The sequence below is a fragment of the Phodopus roborovskii genome, unplaced genomic scaffold (assembly GCF_943737965.1).
Source record: "Phodopus roborovskii unplaced genomic scaffold, PHOROB, whole genome shotgun sequence".
Lineage (NCBI taxonomy): Eukaryota > Metazoa > Chordata > Mammalia > Rodentia > Cricetidae > Phodopus > Phodopus roborovskii.
The window spans coordinates 7152949-7174598 of NW_026126625.1; the positions used below are offsets into that span (position 1 = coordinate 7152949).

Consider the following 21650-nt stretch of genomic DNA (forward strand, 5'->3'; position numbering starts at 1 on the left):
GTCTCTCACTCCTCACCTGCTTTGAGTTGGTCAGGTAAAGCTTGGCGGCCAGGTTGATGACCTGCAGCTTCACGATGTCCTCCTCTGCTGTGAATGACTTGGCCATTTTTCTCAGGACATCAGGTGCAATCTTAGGCACATGTTCACAGTACTCTCCAATGAGCCAGAGGATGCTGGCTCGTGCCATGGGCACCTGTAGGTATGGACAGGTGTTAGGACTATGGGAAACAGGCTGGAGTGGGTGGGATGAACTACCAAGGAAATGGCTGCCATCTGTGCTGGCCTACTCTCTTACAGGTTCAAGGATGGGGGCAGAGGGATAGAATAGGTTCAAAGGTGGGCCTTCTATAAATAGCACCCCCTATTCCAAATGGTTTCATTATCAAGGATAAAGATGCCAAGCCCTCAAGTCAACCACAGTTTTCTAGATTTATTTCTGCACTGCCATGCTAGTATTCCTCAATCTCCAGTAATGGAATTAGGGATATTTCAACTCTTCAGTGCAACAGGAAAAACAAGGGAGTAAACAACCAGCCATCCTTGGTGAGAGCTCTGGTGGAAAACAAAGAGTGGTGGGAAAAGCTGGAGAGCTCTGTGAGTGAGCCCCGTAGGGATAATCTTGGACAAAAGGTCACACAGTCCAATTGCTCTACTTGTACCTGAAGAACTTCCAGTGCCCATTTGGAAGCAGATTTGAATGAAGCTAAAGCATTTGGTTACAGGGTCTTAAAGTCATGGACAGGGCTGGAAAGATGGCTTAGAGGTTAAGGGCACTTGATGATCTTGCAGATGATACAAGTCCAGTTCCCAGCACCCATGCTAGGTGCTGCACAACTGCCTGTAACTCTAGCTCCAGGAAATCTGAAGCCTCTGGACTCTGAAGGCACTGGCGTTCACATGCTCATACCCACCCCCCCCCCCACCTCACAACACATAAATCAAAGCAAAAGAAATCTTTTAAAAAGAAACCGTAGGGCTAGGAACAGGGCGTTGCTCCCTCACCTGAATGTTGTCTGTGAGCTTTGCCAAGTGTTTGATGATCTCTCCATGCTGTGCTGGCTGCATCTGCAACAGCTTCTTAATGACCACCACTGACTCTGCGACCACAAGCTCTATGGAATGAGAATGAGAACTTGAGCCCCAGAACAGATAAATGGTCACACAGAGGTGGACAGGCACACCTGCAATGCCCTTAGTGATCCTCTTTGACAGCCCTCCTGCACTTCTCAAGCAGCCTTCCAGTTACAGCAATACCTAGATACTATCTGAAGCAGATATACATTGTACCTAGACTCACATGGGAATACCCACTGGTCAGAAGGGTTAGACATGCAGGCACACATACACCATCAAGGTTGAACACTTCTCCAGGAAAACACTGACCATCACGGTTGGACAGAAGCTGCACTAAGCCATTGAGGCAGGTGTCACGAACTCGGCCTATGTTTGTGGCACATCGTCCAATGGCCTGGATTGTGGCTGCCACGAAGTCTTTGTCCATGCTGCGAATGTAGGTCTGTGGGACATCATGACACAGGAATATCCAGTAAGTAGTGACCCCACAGTAAAGAGCTTAAAAGTGACCTTCATGTAGGCTAAGACTGTGAGCCCTCATTTTATATCTCATCATGGCAGAGATTAAGTCTTAGGGGACTATGACATCTCTAAACCATGGGGGAGTTCTCAGCCCAAAACCAATAGAAGACACTGAAAGGGGGACCTAAGGCAACAGTTTGGGCTCTTCCGAAGATGAGACTGATCAGGCCGATTCTCACTAGGTACAAGGGTCTACTGGGCTCCTCTCCTGGGAGCTGCTGGCTTGTACCTGAAATTCCCGTAGGACAGTGGGGATGTTGGTCTCATTGGCCAGGTTGGTCAGTACTTCCAGCTGCAGGGAGAGGTAGAGAGACAGAAAGTGGCCAGTGTGGCCAGTAGATTTTCTGGGCTTTTATTGTAAACAGGCTTTATGGACTAGAAAGCAATAGTTAGGACAGTTCTGCATATGCTTCGAGTATATAGAAATGCAAGAGGATTAATTTGTTTCCTCAATAAAGTCCCCAACAAAGAATAGGTGAAGTAAGGTCATGTCACCTTCTTCCTCCAAAGAAAGCTATTCCTTTAAGGATAGAAACCAGGGATCATCTGCAAGTCTCCGGACCTGACCACTCTTCCTGCCTCAGTCTTTGCAAAAGCTTTTCCATTTGTATGGAGCAGTTCTTCCCTTTTCTGACCATGCATTTACTAGGTAACTCACATTCATTTCCAAGGTCTCTGTTCAGACTCCATCTTATCAAGGAAAGCTTCCTGGATGCAAATGATGGTGGCCCTATTCTAATATTTATTTATTTTCTGCCTATGTGGTTTTGTCTATGCACCATGTGCATGCAGTGCCTGCAGAGGCCAGAAGAGGGCACTGGTCTCTCTCCCTGACCAGATTCCTCCATGCCAGAGTAAACAATACAACCCTAGAGTCCCCCTCAGTCTAAGCCACCAAGATCAGAGGAGCTAGGCTACAGAGTAGACTCTCAGCCAAGTTAAGCAGAAACTGCCAGGCTGCCTAGGAGATCTGTAGACCAGCTGAGTCACGTGGAAAGAACATCCTCCACTTTGTTAAGTGTGCTCCAGGTCCCTAGCTTTTGTGAGCTGTCACTCATGCTAGGATGTGCCTTGAGTCATTTGTGCTCCTGTAAGTGACCCCTCACCCATACTCTTGTAAGTAACCGCAGTAAAACTCCCTGGTTCACCCAGATGGACTTTGGTGGTACCTGTACCTTGACTTGTGGGATCCCTATCTAGGATGAGTAGACACTTCCGCATGCCTCCCACAGAACAATTTTTGTTCCAAGACACAAGCCAGAGGCAGTTAGTTCCCCACCACCTGAGCAAACACCTACAGCCTAGAGATGGGCTCGACTCCAGGAGGCAGGCACCAATGTGACCAATATTAGTTAACCCAGCTGGTATTCAACCAGGTGAGCGGGAATCCGAAGCCATGCACACTGTCCAGCTCTCACCTTCAGGATCTTGATCTGGGTGGGATCCGTGGACCTAATGTAGAAGCTCTTCAGGTAGGGTTCAAACATACCCTGGCAAAAGAGAGCATTCCTGGGGATCTCTACCACCGCTTTTTCCAGACACCTGCCCCTTCCAGCACAGGCCCCATATCCCTTCAGCCTTTACCAGCTCATCCTTGCCCCACATTTCCTGTCCCCCTTAAATCTGACATTCTTTCTTTCGGGGCACACACACACACACACACACACACACACACACACACACACACACACTGTGGACGCTTCAGGATCTAGACCCTTCTGGTTTGTATTTGGGGTCTTGAAAACCTAAACCCTGAAGAGGGTAATTCCCCTATCTTGATCTGCAACCCTCTTCATCCCACCTTGTCCTCCATGTTCCCACCCTTGGCCCCAACAGCTCCCACAGAGCCTACAGGATCCAAAGCGGGCCTTGAACGCATGCTCACCCGGCGTTTGATGGACATGGTGGCCACATTCTGGAGCACTACGTACTGCACCTCACTGTGGAGAGAATGGGTCAGTGGGTTCTGAATCCCTCAATTGGGGGAAGGGGCAGTGAGTGGGTCAGGGAGTTGGGAGGAAGGAACTTTTGGGAGGAAAGTGGGCTCGGACTGCGGAGAGGGCGGGGCTTCGCGCACCTGTGGCTGCGCAGCAGGCGTACTAGCGCCTTGGCGATGACGCCCACCTCCGCCTTAGGTGCCAGGTGGAAATAAAGTTGTGCTACGGCCATGACCACCGCGGCGCTGCGGCTCTGTAGCAGCGGCTTGGTGTTGCGCAATAGCAGCCGGTGATCCGGGTCCATTACATAGGGCTTCCGAGCTGGAAGCGCAGCAGTGGCTGCCTCCTCCGATCCAGGGCCTTTGGCCTCTTCCTCCTCGGAGCCATAGAAAGCCTTCTCCGGGTTCTCCTCCAGCAAGGACTCCTGCAAGGAACACGGTCGGGCGGGTCTGTAGGCGCCTTCCCTAGGGGACCTCCCTCCCCTCCGCCGGAGCCGTACTGGAGCCCAGAGCTCACATTCTGCGTGGGGCTCAAGAACTGTGTGCGTGCATAGCGCGTGAGCATGCTGATGATCACCACCTGGCCCCATTCCTCCACGTCAATGAGTAGGTTACAGAGCTTCCGGTAGTTTTTGTGAATCAGGTCAATACGCTCTGGACAGACCTCCTCAAAAGCCATCACTACACTGCCAGCTACCAGCTGGGGAAAGCAAGGCAAGAGAATGTAAGTGGGAAAGGCAGAGGACCTTAAACCAGCATCTGTCTGTTCCCTTCCCACCACTTGTCCTGTCTTCCCATAATGCACCCACCGTGGTCTTGTCTGCCAGAAGCTTCTCAATGACTTCTATCAGCTGGTCCTTCTGATCAGAGTCCAAACTGAGAGAGAAACAATTGCAGGGAATATGTCCCGTCCTGTCCCCATGCTCCCCAACAGCTGCCCCAGCCGGGCTCACCTCAGGCACACACACCCACTCATCAAGAGATGTGAGCCCCACCTTTGGCCTGTATTTGTCAGATCCCTAAACTAACTCCAGATGAGTAGCAGTCTGCAAGATTGTCGTGAGGTCAGGGATGAGTGGGGGCATAGGAACCCAGTCCCTGGAGGACAAAGGGCAAACGTGGGGCACACCTGTAAAGTTTGGGGATGGCATGAGCAGCTGTTTTCCGAACGTAGGGTGACATGTCCGAGGCAGCTTCCTTGATGGCTAGCATCATGATGGGCACTATGATGGGCACACGGATGCTAGAGAGGACACGGAGGGCACTGGCACGGATCAGCTGGTTGGGATCCTAAGGACAAAAGTGGAGACAAAAGCCTGAGAGGGCATTAGATCTCCTAATGGGAAGACCAGACATTATTCATGGCTACTACCTGACGTTGGGGGGTGGGGTAGCTGTTCTCAGGAGTCCCAGAAGTCCTGTAACAATCTCCATATCTTTCACAAGACTCTGTAACTAACCAGATTCACTAGACTCCTCCCTACCAGACAGAGGAACCGATACAAACTGAGAGTCCCTCTCAGTCGAAGAGAAGCCTCCAAGATCAGAGGAGTTAAGCTACAAAGTAGACTCTGAGCCATGCAAGCTGCAAAGACTGAGAGCAGGCCACCTGCCTGGAAGAGGTGTAGGCCAGGGTCACTTGGAAAGGACACTTCAATCTGTTGAGCTGCCTGCAGGTTCCCAGCATTCGTGAATTGTCGCCCATGCCGGGGTGGACCTTGGTGATGAAGCTATCTTGAGTCATTTGTGCTCTTGTGAGTGACCCCTTACCCCCAGTAAACTCATTGGTTCACCCAGTTGGACTTTGGTGGTCTGTGTGGACTCCCTATCTGGAGTGAGCAGATGTGTGTTGCTTCTCACCAGGAGAGGTTTTGCTTGGCTCTGGGTGCTGAAACCTGACACATAAACACATGTGAGCAAGGAGCAGCTTTGTGTGGGAAAGTGAGCGTAGAACGTCAGCACTCTTTCTGGGGAGTCAGCATGTCTGTGGCTGCACTGCCTCCCAGGAAACACAAGCTGCTCTCCCACAGTTCACCTTGTCACACCTCTTCCCCAGTAGCCTATCAAAATTTACCCTTCTCCAAGACTTAAAACCCATGTATGGTATCGAATACATGCCTGCTAACAGCATGCACTCTACTGCTGTAATCTCAGAGCTTAGCACTATCTTCCCACAGTGGCAGAAAACCAGAGGTTCTCAACTTGTGAGTCACAACCCCTTTGGAGGTCAAACAACCATCAAGGTCATACATCAGATATCCTGCATAGTAGATATTTACATTACAATTCATAGCTAGCAAAAATACAGTTGTGAAGTACTAAAGGGTCGAAGCATTAGGAGGGCTGAGAACCACTGCTGTAAACAGATGTTCACCCTGCAGAATGGTAGACAAGAGTATGGAGCAATAAAGGAAGACAGATGCTACCCTGATTTCTCAGCTGGAGAAGGAAAAGCACAAAACCAGGTGTGAAGATGATGGTAATCCCTGGCAAAATTTTGGAATTGGCTTTTAGTGGTGAGGTTTAAAAACATTTATTTTAAAAACAGGAGCCTGTATTTTCTTAGCAAATTATATCATGTCAACCATTAAAACCTGGCCTGCTGATGACTCCAGCTAAGATTCTAACAATAGTGGATACACAGCCTGAACTAGCTATCTCCTGTGACTAGATTGGTGCCTAGCCCAATTGTCATTGGAGAGGCTTCATCCAGCAACTGGTGGAAACATGCAGACCTACAGTCAAACATTAGGTTGAGTTTGGGGAATTCGGGGCTGGTGTTGGGTGGGAGAAGATTGTAGGAGCCAGGGGGGTAAGGTTATCACAAGGAAACCCACAGGATCAACTACTTGGGCTCATAAGTGTTCACAGACACTGAACCGACAACGAGGGAGCCTGCATGGGACTCCTAAGGGTGGGAACAAGGTCTGTCTCTCACTCTTTTGCCAACTTTGGGGACCCTCTTCCTCAAACTGGGTTGCTTCATCCAGCCTTAATAGGAGGGGAGGCTCTTAGTCTGTTTTGTTGATATCCATGGAGGACTGCCCCTTTCTGAATAGATTGGAGAAGGAGTGGGGTGGGGTGCAGGGGTAAGGTTGGGAGGAAGAAGGGGGTGAAACCGCAGCTAGGATATAAAATAAATGAATAAATTAATTTAGTTTTAAAAGACTGGCCTACTTTATTTTAACATTTTTCTTTTGAAAATGTCATAGGGACAAAAAAAAATCTCTTTTCATTTGGGGAGAGGTAATTAGACTGGTGGATGTCAGCACCTTGGCTCTTGATTTCAGCAAGGAATTCTGGGAGTTCTCACAACACTTCCTGCATTACCATCCTTGATGTAATCGTGTGAGCATTTTAGGAGCAGAATTTGGGCCTATTTTATCTCTGTATCATCATAGCTCTTTTCACATGAAGGGTGTTAAATTATTTTCTCCTTGCTTTCAGGATCTTCCAAAGTACAGCAGAAAAATACTGGCTGGTTCTACAGGTTCATAACTTAATAAAACCTAGCTGGGAAAGATTTATTAACAAAGCGTTGATAACCTGGAAACACTATACGCCACACACTCCAAGTTGATGGCCTGGCTCAAATAACCTCTCAATTTTAACACAAAGGAAGTCACAAGCTAGAGGACACAAAACTAATGGACAAAATTAAAAGTCAGAGCCTTGCACTGGGTATGGTGGTGTGTACATGAAGTCCCAGTCACCAGAGAAGCCGAGGTAGGACTACATTTTTGAGGACATTCTGGGCAACTTAGCAAAAATGTGTCCTGAAAAAATAAAAATACAAAGGACCAAGGATGAGCCAGATAAGATTGTGCACATCTATATGTACATGAGCACTCAGGAGACTGAAGGAGAATTGTGAGTTACAGGATAGCCTGTACTACATAGCAAGTTCCAGCAAGGCCCTGTCTCCCAAGACCAAAATGAAAAGTGTGTGTGTGTGCGTGCGTGTCTGTCTGTCTGCCTGTCTGTGTGTGTACACTCGAGCATGCACACACACATCACACACAGTGGCAGGAGGCTTGTCTAGCTGGTTTGAGGGCCTAGGTTCAAGCCCAGCACTGCACAGGATCCTGGACTAGAGACTCTGGAATTAATTAAATAAAACAGTGTTTCACAGAAGATCCTAGGGGTTACCCACAGAGACAGAATGGCAAAAGAGGTCTGGTTTATCTATTTGTTAATCACAGGGTTGAAAGAGAAGTGTGCTGAACAGAAAAAGAAAAACAAACAAACAGAAAAATGGCTTCGGGTTAGCTGATAAAAAGAGAACCTGGGCATACAGAATGTCAGGCTCAGAATCCAGAATCAAGACAAGAAAACTAGACTGTCTCAAAAAAACAAATAACAACAACAAAGAATTATAGCTACAGAAGTTTTAGTATAATATACTAGTTAAGAAAGAAACTCGAGAGTCATGTGTAATTGTCTTAAGATAGGTTAAGGCTCCCGAGGGAGTAAGGGATAGGAAGGAAGGGGAGAGGGGAGCAGGGAAGAGAGAGGAGGAAAATGTATAGCTCAATAAAAAAAATAAAATTAGAAGAAAAAGATAGGGTAAGGGGTATGGCGTATGGCTTTATGAAGGAGTGTGGGCCTTTTACTGGAGATGTGTTGGGGATGTTCAACAACAAAGGCGGCTAGGCCACAGAACTCAGGACAGTTTTACTAGCTGCCTCTTTTGTTTTTGTTCTTTTATTTCTGTTTCTCAAGACAGGGTTTCTCTATGAAATAGTCCTGGCTGTTCTGGAACTCACTCTGTAGGCCAGGCTGAACTCAACTTCACAGAAATCTGCCTGACTCTGTCTCCTGAGTGCTGGGAATAAAGTTGTGCATCACTACTGCCCAGCCTATTTTTTTTAAATAAAGATTTATTGGAATATAGCTATGTCCATTTTTTAAACACAAAATCTAGTAATTGAATGGTTGAAATTAAGGCCTACAAGACCTTAATACAATTTGGATATTTTACAGTTTACTGACAACTATTCTAGAGTTGTGTTTGCTTTTTTGCTTTTTTAATTTTTTTTCATTGATTTGGGCCAAATGAGTCCAGATTTTCTTAAAGGGGGGGGGGTGAAGACCAGATTGTACAAACTACAAGAAAATGCAAATTTTGCGATACAATTTCAGGATAACTTTTATAAAATAATTTAATGTTGATTCAAACAAAATTTACTTACCAATCAGAGATGGAGACCATAGTTTTGACTTGAAAGGCCAGTCTAGTATTTGTATGACATAAAGACATTCAAATAGGTCAGGCAGTAATGGATCATGCCTTTACGTCCATCTCTCAGGAGGCAGAGACAGGTGGATCTCTGTGAATTTGAGGCCAGCCTGGTTCACAGAGGAAGTTCCAGGACAGCCAAGGCTACACAGAGAATCCCTGTCTTGAAAAAACAAAGAACTATTTACGTGTTAATGTATATACAAGTAACCATGATTCCTTCCCTGCCCTAAGCACAGACTGTCAGCCCTTCTGCCAACCCAGCAGACTGAACCAGAGCTGAGCCCCAGAGGACAACAGTCAGTTCTCAGCCTGCCCATCAACCTACAGAACTGCTGGCATATGAAAGGATGAGGTGCATCTCTAGAACCAGTCTCACAGAAATCTCAACTGGAAGTATAGAGAGAAGGACATTCAAAGTTATAACCAGAGCTTTAAAAAGAAAGTCTGGTGGAGAGAGGAGACTGCCTACATGCCCACTGGGGGAATCTTAAACCAACCAGCAAATACCAAGGGAGAATTCTGCATGAGCTCTTGAATTCAAACCTAGGCCCTGTATAGAAGGGGAAAAGGGGTGAGGGGACATGTACAGCTTAAGTTGCAAGGGGGTTTGCCCTTCCTAGAGAACTTGACTCTTCCCACTGTCCCTCCATTTAGGTGATTTCAATTTATGTCTGGCTCAGATTTCATTCTGCAGGAATAGGTGTGATCTGGTCTGTGCATCTAAGACATAACAGTGACCCCCTGTGCTAAACAGAAGAAAGGCCGGTTCTTTCCAACTCTAGAGTCACTGGCTGTACAGAATGAAAAGGGAATGGGATTCCCAGGGTCCGTTTGGGCAGGTGTTTCTGGTCTCCTGCAGCGATCTGAGCCCCCAGCCTCCCAGTGGAGAACAATTTCCTGCATGGGAAACTTGGTTTTCTCCTCACTGGCTCTCAGCAAAGCCTGTCTTCCCTTGCAGGTTGAAGGCAAAAAGTTTCTCTTCAAGTCACTGATCTCTACAGATAGCAGAACCAGGAAAGCCTGTTATGGAATATTATTTTAAGGCGTATTACATTTGTTTATGCTGTGGAGCATTTGTTTTAATGATGTAAAGATGTGTTGCACTCTTTTATGTTGCATTTCTTTAACTGTGTGAAGCTGTGTTACTTTGCCTGTCTAAAACACCCGACTGGTCTAATGAAGAGCTAAACGGTCAATATCAAGGCACAAGAAAGGATAGGTGGGGCTGGCAGGCAGAGAGAATAAATAGGAGAAATCTGGGAAAGAAACAGAGAAGCGAGAAAAGGAGAAGAGGGGGGCATTAGGCCAGACACCCAGGTACACAGCAAGCCAACGAGTAAGAAGCAAAGAAAGGAACATAGAATAGAGAAAGGTAGCTGGGCGGTGGTGGCGCACACCTTTAGTCCCAGCACTCCGGAGGCAGAGGCAGGCGGATCTCTGTGCGTTTGAGGCCAGCTTGGTCTACAAGAGCTAGTTCCAGGACAGGCCCTGAAGCAATAGAGAAACCGTGTCTCAAAAAAAAAAAAAAAAAAAAAAAAAAAAAAAAATTGAAAAAGGTACAGAGTAAGACTCTGTGTGTGGTTATTTGGAATCGGGGTTGTGGTCCCAAACACCTAAGAGCAAAGAGTAAACAAACAAACAATAAAACCAGCTCCAAGAGCCTGTCACTGCCAATGCTCCACTGCCCAGGACAAGGGACTGGCTGTGCCTGCCGTGAGTCACAATTCCTATGCTTCTGTCAGTAGAGGTGAGGACAGTCTCCACTCAGAGACACAAAAGCTTCATACTGAAGACACCTGCTGTCAAAAAACAAATCCACTAAAACTTAATACCTTGAGGTATTAAGATCAGCTTTGACTAGGTGGGCCCTTTAAGAGTGACTGAGTCAGGAGGGATCTGGATGCACGGATGGATTAATGGCTTACGAATGACTCTGTCTCTTGTTTGTATCCCTCTCACCATGTTATACATACCCTGTGCCACCTTGGGACTCTGCAAAACAAAAATGCCCTCATTAGATGTGCCCTCCTCCAGGCCTTGGACCTTTCAGCTTCCAGAGCTGTGAGATGAATAAACCTTAATTCTTTTTATGTGCATTGGTGTTTTGCCTGCATGAATGTCTGTGTGAGGGTATTGGATTCCCTGGAGGTAGAGTTACAGGCAGTAAGCTGTCATATGGGCGCTGGGCAATATGCCCACGTCTTCTGGAAGAGTAGCCAGTAGTCTTAACCACAGGGCCATCTCCCAACCCCCTTTTATTCATCACAAGTTACCCAGTCTGTTATCCAGTTGTAGCCACAAGAACTGGATTGAGAGAGCTTTATCACTGCCATCTCAGGTGCAGTGACATGGACTCTGGGCACCCAGTTCCTGTCTCAAGTTCTATATAAGCGTTGCTTCTACCTGCGGAGGCTTCGCTGCTTCTTTACTCTCCTCTGAACATGAGTTTTCCAACTTCTACAAGTAGGAAGAGGTCTCCAGAGCCTACAACGTTCATGGCCTCTGCCTGGGCCCACTCCTCCCATACAGTTCCAATGAGGCCCAGGCCCCATGCAGACTTCTGACCTTTAGGCCACGTTGGAAGGTAGAGATGGACAGTAGGGCTAGGTCTTGCTGCTCCTCAGCATATCGGACCAGGTACACATAGACGAGCTTCTTCACCTAGGACAGAGCAGGTGTCTTGGCAGGTGTCCCAGCAAGGGGCAGTACCTTCACCTCCCAGGATGCCATCACCACCCCTCCCTCCTTGCAGCTGTGGCTCATGGGGTCAAGTTCTTCTAGTCGGGGACAGCAGCCTTGAGTGTGTCCCCAGTCCTCTGCCCTAATTCACATCCAGTCCAGTTCAGGGACATAAGGACAATGTCTTTTGGATCAGGGACAGCTTGAAAAGATCAAGCCCCCAAAAGCTGAATAGGTTCCTTTCTTGCCCTCAGTCCAGCTTGAGTTTAGTCTGGGTTAGGATTGGAGAAACTGTTTCTAGGCGGTGCTTACCTCTATGTTCTTACAGGCTACGTTCTTCACCACGGCAGGGAACAGGTCTGAGGCATTCTTACCCCGGGCGATCATCTGTGTGTTGGGGTCAATTAGGGAAAGAAAAGGGGAGGGGCAAAGCACTGATTAGGCAAAGCCTAATACATATCCAGGGTCACTGCTCTGGGACACCCAGGCCTGTCACCCATGGGGAGCCCCTCTTACTGCCACAATCCTCTTCATGGCCTCCAGCTTGAGGGAATCCTTATTGGTGTCCAACATCTCTTTCAGGTCATCGTGCCTGGTGGGAGTCACAAAAGACCGGATGAGGAGTGTGCTTGGGGCATGGATCACCAGTATCCAGGCAGGATGCAGGCCAGCTCCAGTTCAGAGAGGGGTGCCAGTGGGGAGTGGAAATGAGTAAGCTACAAATTGGGGTTTCAGGAGAAACATGTGGGCCAGCCACCATTATGGGTTGGATTGTGTTCATCCAAAGGAGGATGTCCTAACCCCCTAGTGCCTTAGAATTTTTGGGATCTGATTTGTCAAGGATGTGGGCTAGGGAGATAGCTCACTTGGCAAAGTGTTTGCCCTATAAACATAGAGGCCTATTCAATCTCCACTACCCTCATAAAAGCTGATGAAGTGGAAATTGCTTGTAATCCTACAACTGGGGAGGCGAAGACAGGAAGGTCCCTAGGGCTCACTGGGCAGCCAGTCTAGGCTAATGTGTGAGCCTCGGATCCCAGTGAGAGACCATCTGAAAAAAAAGTCTGGTGGATAGCTATTGAGGAATGACACCTAAGGATGACACAGACACAGACACACACACACCTGCACCTCATGCATATATAAAGATGAAATGACATTTCTTGATTTATAATGGCATTATGTCCCCATAAACCCAGTGTAAAATGAACATATCAAGATGAAAATATATTTAATACACTTCAACTACCAAGCATCGTAAGATAGCCTCACCCATCTTCAATGTTCCCAGAAGTCTTGTATTAGCTGAAAGATGGGCACAACATCAAAGTACCACACTGCTCATTACTAGCCCAGAAAGACACAAAACTGAAAAGTACTTTCTGTGGAGGGCGCCTCACTTTAACAGCACCATAAAGTTGAAGACTCACAGGTTGAACCATCATTGAGTTAGGGACTACCTATACTGAAGTTAAATGAAGTCACACTTGGGTGGCTTCCTAGTCCAATACGTCTCCTGCATTTTTTGTTAGTTCAGTTTGAGAGAGAGCTTGCTATATAGTCCAAGCTGGACTCCTACCTCAGCATGATGATTCTCCTGCCTCAGCTCCTGGAATGCTAAGATTACTAGCCTGCACCATCACACTCAGATCCTCTGGTGTCCCATTCAAAAAGACAGAGTCACAAGAAAACACTGTAAAGACACAGGACTGAAGATTTTCATTTGCAAGTCAACAACATCAATGATGGCCAGCAAACCATCTGAAATTAGGTTTCTCTGGTTTCTCAGGAAACAACTTTGCTAACACCTTGATTTCAGACTGAAAGAAAAGTTTCTATTCTAGGGTCTGCAATGAAGCTCAGATGCTAGAGTGCTTGCTTAGCTGTACAGCACCTTAGGTTTTCTCCCCACACAAACGGGGCATAGTGGCACATCCCAGACTCATGCATAGGAAGCAGGAGGTACACCAACCATAGAAAACTAAGCCAGGCATGATAATCCTCACTCAGGAGGCAGAGGCAAGTGGATCTCTGTGACTTCCAGGCCAGCCATCACTACACAGTGAGACCCTGTCCCAAAAACCAAGCCAACCAAACAACAACAAAATATAGAAAACCAAGAGACAGAGGAAAAGTTGGGGATAGCTGGATGGACGGGAAGAACCAAGGAAGAGGAACTGGGTATCAAAACAAGGGTAGGAGACTAGGGAGATGTTTCACTAACTACTAACGTGCTTTCTATGCAAGCCGGAGGACCTGAGGCTGCTTCTTAGCATCCATTAAAAGCAAGGCATTACAAGTGCTTGTAATTCCAGGGCTAGGGAGGCAGAAACAGGAGAATCTCTGGGGCTTGTTGACTAGTCCACCTCATCAAAGCAGTTAGAGCCAAGGACTAGTGAGAGAGGCCTTGCCTCAAAAAGGCAAGGTAGAGGGTTCATGAGGAAGGACACACAGGACACCCACACACATGTGCTCACATGTGCACCTGCACAGTGCCCCTGTACACACAGAAGGAAAAGCAGAGTATGATGCTCTTTTCTCACATCAAACATGTTTGCAGGTCTTGACCTTACAGACCAAAATGAATCCAAGGACTGGCCAGTTCCCAAAGATTCCATGGATGGCCTTATTGTCCAGACATATCAGTTAGCATTGGGTAGCCATTTATGAAGCCATAAAACACTACAAGGAGAAATAAAACATCTAGAAACAACATACAGTCCTAAGAGAGAGGCCAATGTGTCGGCTATCGATAAAGAGGAATAAGAGACCCACACCATGAGAAAGAGAACCTCCTTACACATGTTCTAGTCCCATGTGTGAGCCTAACAGAAGAAATGAGGAGGATGAGAAGCAGTAAGAAACCCATGTCCCAAGAGCTTTAGAAACACCTTTCCTCACTCGGCCTACACACACACACACACACACACACACACACACACACACAAGTCCTTTTCGTAAATACATACATACATAAATGAGAAATGTCTTTTCTGAAGAGATTTTTGACAGAAAGCAAAGTAGAAAAAGGGATGCCTTCTAGAACACAGAGGCCCTTGCTAGCTGGCAGTTGATGGTACAGGAAAGTAGCCAGCCCTACTCATGTGAGTTCAAAATGCCCTTCCCTGGGTGGATGCCCCCAAGACCCAAAGATTTCTGGTGCCCTCAAAGCAAAGACCATAAGACAACCCCTTTGTCCCTCTCACCATGGTAATGGTAGTTATTTCTTAAGAAAGGAGGTGGCAGCCTCCTTAAGACACAGGGAGTATATGAAACTTACAAGATCAGGAAATAAAATTCAGCAGGTCCCTCCTGGAAGTTACACAGCAGTAGCCATCTTGGAAAGAGGAGACTCTTCCACAGGCCCAGCCACAAGTGTGCAGGGAGAGCCAGGGATATGGCTTCTATGAACTATCACCCCTGCTGGAGTGGACTTTTCAGTGATCCAGCTGCCTTTGAATCACCCATGCTCCTGTAGATAACTGCTCACCCATACTCCTGGAATTCCTTAGCTCACCAAGCTGTACTTAAAATTGTTTCTTTGGCATGTCTTTGGTGACCCATCTGGGGCGAATCTATAACTGTTCATGTCACTCCAGGAAAAATTATACAACACGCCCATACACAAACTGGGTTATCAGTTACTCAGGGGTGATCTGAGGTATGCCCAGGAGCACAAACTATTGGCTGGGCATTGGCAGTATTGAGAGTCTTGGAACACTCCATGTTTAACTCACATACAAGTACCTCTCACATGAACCACACACACTTCCATGCCTATACATATACCTGTACCCGAGAGATAGAGCCATACCCACACACACACCCCACAGACACAAATAATCATATACATGACACTGCAGACAATTACCCAGAGAAACACACAAGCTCACAGAAACACACTTAAAACAATACAGCCTCCTCCCACAGAAGCACACTCACAGCACAAACCCACAGACACTTCACCTGCACACTATAAACATACTCCACAAGAGACCACTTCACATCCCCCATGCTGTCCTATAGACATACACAGCACACACAGGCCCCTTACACTTACACACCACAGCCATATCTAATACATACACAACCTGGACAAGTTTGGTCACTCCAGGCTCATTCAATAGATGGCCCAGGGGACTTCCAAGATAGATGAGGGGATCCTCTGACCTCCTGAGGCACAGCCTGGTGGGGTGTGGGGTAGGGCAATGGCCTGTAGTGGACAGAGGAAGCTCAGTCTCCTTAAATCTCAGTGGTCTCTAGAAGCTGACTGCTTCACACCTGGGTGTTCATGACACACCCAAAATGTCTGAGGTCCCTGTCAAAAGCACACATCCCAGAGGCATCCCACCCACAAAACTGGCCATGCAGTTTAGGCTCTTAACAGAGGGGAGGGACACTGGGCATAAAACAGAGCAGGCAGAATTGATTTTCAAATGCCCACAACCCACACTATGCCCCTTGGGATGAGATGACCTTTGCCCCTTCCCTCCCCACTGGCTTCATCTTCCCAGGAGGCAGGGAGAGGTGCACAGCAATGCCCTCGGGTCATGAAATATTCAGCTCCTAGTCAGATCCCTTTACCTTGCACTCATTCTGACCTGACCCTTGACCTACTCTGGATTAGCAGACTCTCCTCATGGTGACTGAGGGCCCTCCTGTGTGTCAAACATGACCCTGGGATCAGGCACATCCACCCACCCCTCAGTGGTCACTGGGCTCCCTCCCCAATCTACAAACTGCTCAAACTGGGACTGTGTTTGTTTCTGTCCCCACACCTTCTCCTGAGCCCACTCCAGACAGGGTTGGAGGTGGAGGCGTGGAGAACAGTCAAGGTGGGACCTCAAGCCTTGAATAGTTTACCATCTCCCTCCACTCAGACCTTCCTCATCTACCTTAGTCACAACTCAACCCTCAGTGACCTGTGACCTCTACCTGAAGCCCTGCAAGCCTGGACTCTGAGTGTGAGCCTAGTGCTCCTCTATCTAAGGAGCAGAAATGGAGTTGGGCTGAGAGTAATGGCTACTCATTCCCTGACCATCTCAGGTCTCTGGGGGCAGAAGTAGGTCCTTCTGTACCTTAATGGCTGGCTCTGGGTCTGGCCTTGGCCAACCTCAGGGCAAGGTCCTTCTGTTGATGTTTCTGGGGTTGTGTCTTCTTCAGGGAGCCTGCAGCCACCGAAGCTCCTCAGGCTTCAGGGCCTGGTACCAGGGTGGAGGCCCACCATCAGGACCTAGCACAGGACTGGAAGCCTCCTCCTGATCAGCCCCACTGGCCCCTGGCCTCACTACAGTCCCTGGGAGCTGCAGGAATCGCTGCATCTGGCATCAGGTCCAGCTCCAGGAGAGCAATGAGCTGGCCAGCGAGCTGGGACTGCTTGTCACTGCCCATTGCCACCAGAAGGCCCGCCCTGAAACTCAGTAACTAGACACTGGCCAGGTGGGAGGCTCTGGTTTCCTTCTCAGTGCTCAGAAGCAAAGCCACAGGAGGTACAGATGGCTGGGGACAGAGACTGAGCCATCCCAGTCTCTGGGCAGGTGAGAGGACCAAGGGAAGAATTTTTTTTTCCCACTCCAAATCTCATAGCCACAACTGAATCCTAAATATTCTAAGAGTGTTTCCCTCCTCCCCAGAAATCTCATTTATCCTGCTCACTCTGGCCCAGCCTTGTGGTCCTCATCAGTCCTCCCAAAGCCAGTTTGTATAGTTAATCTTGAGTGTCAGTTTGAAAGATATAGAATAATCTAGAAAAGAAAAAAACATGGCCTGTAGGCTTGTTTGTGAAGGAATATTTAGACTGGTCATAGAGAGGTAGGAAGACCCACCCTAAGTGTAAGTGTCAACATCCCAGGATCTGAGCACCCTGACGGAATAAAAAGGAGAAAGTGGGGGCTGTAAAGATGGCTCAGTGGTTAAGTGCTCTAGCTGCTCTTCCAGAGGATCCAGGTTCAATTCTTGCACCCCTGTGGCAGCTCACAACTATCTGCAATTCCCGTTCCGGGATATCAGAAAACTTCGTCTGGCCTCCACAGGTACTAGATATTTGTGTGCTTCACAGACATGCATGCAAGCAAAACACCCATACATATAAAATAAAGATAATAAATTAATTAGAAAAAAAGAATTACAGCAGGAGAGAGAGAGAATATGAAGCACCAGCATTTCTCTTCTTGGCTTCATGACTGAGGTTGACCTCTGTACAGCCTCAAACTCTTGCTATCACATTTCCCCAAAATATATTCTCAATTTATGAACCAAAATATACCCTTGCTTAAATTGCTTTTGTCAGATATTTGATAAAGCAATAGAGAAGCAGGCCCTTATGTCAGCTTTGTCTCCCTTAGAGTGGTGTCAGGACATCTCAAACATTTTCTACTGAGCACATTTTTGTACCTGAGCAATTTTTACAGGACCCCTGTATGCAGGTATATAAAACAGGCATACAAGTCAAGAATTTACTGGCAATAAATCGAAAAGAAATTTACTTTAAAACAATGCTTTGAGGCTGGAGAGCTGATGACTCAGCAATTAAGAGTGCTTGCACAAAATACTAGAGTTCGGATGCCCAGCACCCATGTAAAAGCATGATATGGTCCTGTTCACACCTATGACCCAGCACTGAGAGGGCAAGGAGGGAGCAGAATCTCTGAAATCATGGCTGGCCACCAGCCTAGATGAAATCTGTGAGCTCTAGGTACAATGAGAGACCCTGCTTCAAAGAAACAAGGCAGAGAGTGACAGAGGAGGATATCTTCCTGTAGTTTGCTGGCATGCCAACCCACAGACAGAGACATGTACACATACAACACACACACACACACACACACTCAAACATGCATATAAAAATCATGAGGTAACAAAACCAGTTATTTAGTAAACATAATTTTGCCATTCCGGATTAAAGTAAATTTTCTATCTGTGACAGGTGTGCTTGTTTGTGTAACACAACAATTAGGACATACACTAATTTGATACATGATGGAGAATGAAGGCAGGACAATGTCAAAAGGTTGTTTCTGTAATTAAACCATTATATATCTGTAAGAGCAAAAAGACTTTGTATGTACACTTGAAAGTGCTGTGGTTCGCTGTGCAGAGATGGCTCAGTGGTTAAGAGCGCTGTCTGGTCTTCTAGAGGTCCTGAGTTCCATTCCCTGCAGCCACATAAAAGCCCATAACTATCTGCAACTAAATTTCAGGGGGTCCAACACTCTCACACAGATATACATGCAAATGCACATAAAATAAAAATACATTAAAAAATAAATAAAAAAGAAAGTGAGCCTCCAGAGATAGTCTCCAGTGTGCACCAAGGTGTGCCAGGCAGTGTCAATGTCTGGCCTGATAAAATCACAGTTGTAGAATAAGAAAGTTTTCTGTTTAGAATCACAGTTGCAGGAGTGTCACAGTATCCAACACAAGTCAGGAACTCTCAAGTTCCATTTGTGTTTGATTTTTTCCTTAATTTTCAGGTCTTGTGTGTTCAGAATCCTTTAGTGTTGCCAAACTTTGTGAACACTACATACCATTAGGAGAACCAGTTGGGAGCCACAGCTTAAACAATTTTGTCTCAGGCCATCCTCCTGCCCAGCCAGTCAACTCTCACATTTCAACCCAGATCTCTTTCTTTTTGAAAAAAGATTTATTTGTTTTCTATTTCATGTGTTTTGCCTGCATGTGTGCTTGCCTGCATCATGTGCATGTTTGCTTGGTGTCCAAGGAGGTCAGGAGTGGACATCAAACCCCCCGGGGCTGGGGTTGTAGATATTCCTGAGCCAAGACGTAGGCACTGGAAATGGAACCTGGGCCCTCTGGAAGAGCACCAGGTGCTTTTAACCAACCCCTGTGCCATCTCTCCAGCCCCAACCCATATCACTTTCACTGTCTTCAGTCCAGCCTGAGATCTTTCCAATACACAAATCTGGTGACAGCACCTGCTTAGAACCCTCATTCATTCTAGTGACTTCCAGCCATTCCAGCCACACTGTGCTGACATCAGAAGAACCCACATTTGATTTCCCCAGTCCTCCTGTATGTAGGAAATGGAAATGAAATATGCTTGCTTGCTTGTTTGTTTGTTTGTAGCTCTGGCTGTCTTAGAATATATTACATAGACCGGGCTGGTCTTGAACTCAAAGAGGTCTGCCTTCCTCTACCTCCTGAGTGCTGGAGTTAAGGTGAGCACTATTGCACCCACCTTTACCATCTTTCTATCAAGGGGAATTTTTACAAACTGTGAGAGAATCTGCACAGGCTTCATTCCCTTCATTTCAGGTTACTCTTCTCAGCAGGTGCCTGGAGACCTGGGAGCTTGCCTTCTGCACAGGCTCATAGCCTAACCTTGGTCTAAGATCAAAGTATGTGCTCCATGCTGCATCCTGAGCTGTGCTGGCACAAGTCTTTAATCCCTGCCCTTGGGAGGCAGAGCAGGCAGATCTCTGTGAGTTCAAGGTCAGCCTGATCTACAGAGTGAGTTCCAGGACAGCCAGGGCTTCACAGAAAGCCTGTCTAAAACAAACAAACAAACAAACAAAAAAAAAACAACAGCAACCAAAACCAAAACAACAACAGCAAAACACAGAAAAAAAGATTCACCCTGTTCTCAAATATATTACACTTTGCTTACCAGTTGCACTGCTTTTTAAAGATCTGTTGTTGTTAGCAGCCAGCTAAGCATGTGAGGTCTAGCACTGACCATTAGGAGTGAGGAACAGTAATAAAAACCCAGGGGGACTCCTGCTGGGTGTGTACCTGCCTGCTTGAGTTCCCCTTCTGCAGAAGTAAAATTAATTGTCTCTAGTGCTTTTAGGTTGTGTGGTCATGTCCCTGAGACTGCAGACCCATTTCTAATATGTGAGTACTTTCCTCCCTAAAATGGAAGAGGTCTCACACTCCCCTTCTGACCCTAAAGGCTGACTTGTGATTGCTTCATTCTTGCTCTCTGTTAGAGCAATCTGTGGCCTCCTGTTCAGGTCTGTAGTGCATGACTAGAGGGTCTACACTGTAGGCCTTTAATAAATGATTGCTATTGAATTTATGAACAAACAAATGAATGAGTCCAGTCAAGTAGGGCAATGGGGTGGAGGTGAGGAGTGGGGGTGGGGGTCGGGAGGAGGGGGAAGAGGGTTGAGAATGAAGAGGGTTGAGAATTGATAGAAGGAACCAGATTCTCAGTCTAAGACCTGGGCAGGCTTCCTAAGAGTGGCCCAGACTCAAACTGAATTCAGGAATTCAGAGCCCACCCAAGGGTGTTGTGTTCCAGGGTTTGTTTTGGTTTCTCCTTGAGCCAACCCACCCAGCAAATAAAAGGCTGCAAACAGAATTAAAACCAGGAGCCAGCAGCTGTTCTGAGAATCCTGCCTGGCTGCCCCCTCCCCCACCAGCCTCGGGTCCCCAGGGTTGCCTAAGGCCAGGAGGCCTAGCTTTGGGGATCCCGCAGAGCGCTCCGGGTGAGCCAACTGCCTGCGGGGCGCTGTCCATGGTGCCCGTGCTTCAGCCATCTCCCGGCCCGTGCTTTGCTAGCTCACCGCTTATAGTCGGAGGAGAAGATCCCGCCGCTCGCCGGGTCGTGGCCATATTCCGGCTCCCCGGGGCCGGCGGAGCCGCCCTTGTCTTCGCTGTAGGCAGGGGCGGCCGACATGGGTCTGCGCTGCCGAATGCGGGATGGCTGACCGGCTGGGCTAGGCTAGAGCCAAGGAAGGGGGCTCACACCTAGCTCTGCAGAGATGCAATCTGCGCAATGGAGGCTGCCCGCGAATTCAGCAATCAGGGCCGCACACTGAGATTCTTAAAGGCACCGGCACCACCCGCGGAGTGCAGGGGTTGGGGTGAGCAGACTCCGGGAGGAGGAGCAGCGCCTTCCCCGCCCCAATCCCTCAGAATCCCCGGACACCCATACTTCCACACTGCAACTAGAAGCAACTGTAAGAACCTATAGGTCTCACAGTGAACTTGGCTGCTGGGCTGAAGACAATACAGAATTTGGAGGGATGAGGACTCCTGTAACCACCCCTGGTCACCTGACCTCCAGAGATCCACCCACTCACGCAGTGAAGGAAAGAGGGGTACTCTGAAAGAAGGCCATACCCACAGGCACCCTTTGGAACACCAGGCCTTGGAGATGAAGGCATGGTACCTTTCCAGCCTTATTTTCACACAGCCTAAATCCATCTCGGGACAAACTGCCTACTAAGTAGG

The 21650-nt window shown here is 47.5% G+C and overlaps 1 protein-coding gene across 1 annotated transcript in view; it reads right to left on the reverse strand.

The window, feature by feature from the left end:
• The window catches only part of Ap3b2 (adaptor related protein complex 3 subunit beta 2), a 32783-nt gene extending 11482 nt beyond the window's left edge, over positions 1-21301 (reverse strand). Inside the window, exons 1-14 of the mRNA XM_051206663.1 lie at positions 20981-21301; positions 11970-12045; positions 11766-11840; positions 11340-11435; positions 4662-4822; positions 4342-4408; positions 4050-4232; positions 3674-3957; positions 3482-3536; positions 3015-3086; positions 1826-1888; positions 1384-1516; positions 1003-1112; positions 17-193 (exon numbers count right to left, since the gene is read on the reverse strand). Coding sequence (XP_051062620.1) covers positions 17-193; positions 1003-1112; positions 1384-1516; positions 1826-1888; positions 3015-3086; positions 3482-3536; positions 3674-3957; positions 4050-4232; positions 4342-4408; positions 4662-4822; positions 11340-11435; positions 11766-11840; positions 11970-12045; positions 20981-21093 — 1665 coding nt within the window. The 5' untranslated portion in view covers positions 21094-21301. The remainder of the gene's footprint in view (positions 1-16; positions 194-1002; positions 1113-1383; positions 1517-1825; positions 1889-3014; positions 3087-3481; positions 3537-3673; positions 3958-4049; positions 4233-4341; positions 4409-4661; positions 4823-11339; positions 11436-11765; positions 11841-11969; positions 12046-20980) is intronic.
• Between the last annotated feature and the right edge of the window lie 349 nt (positions 21302-21650).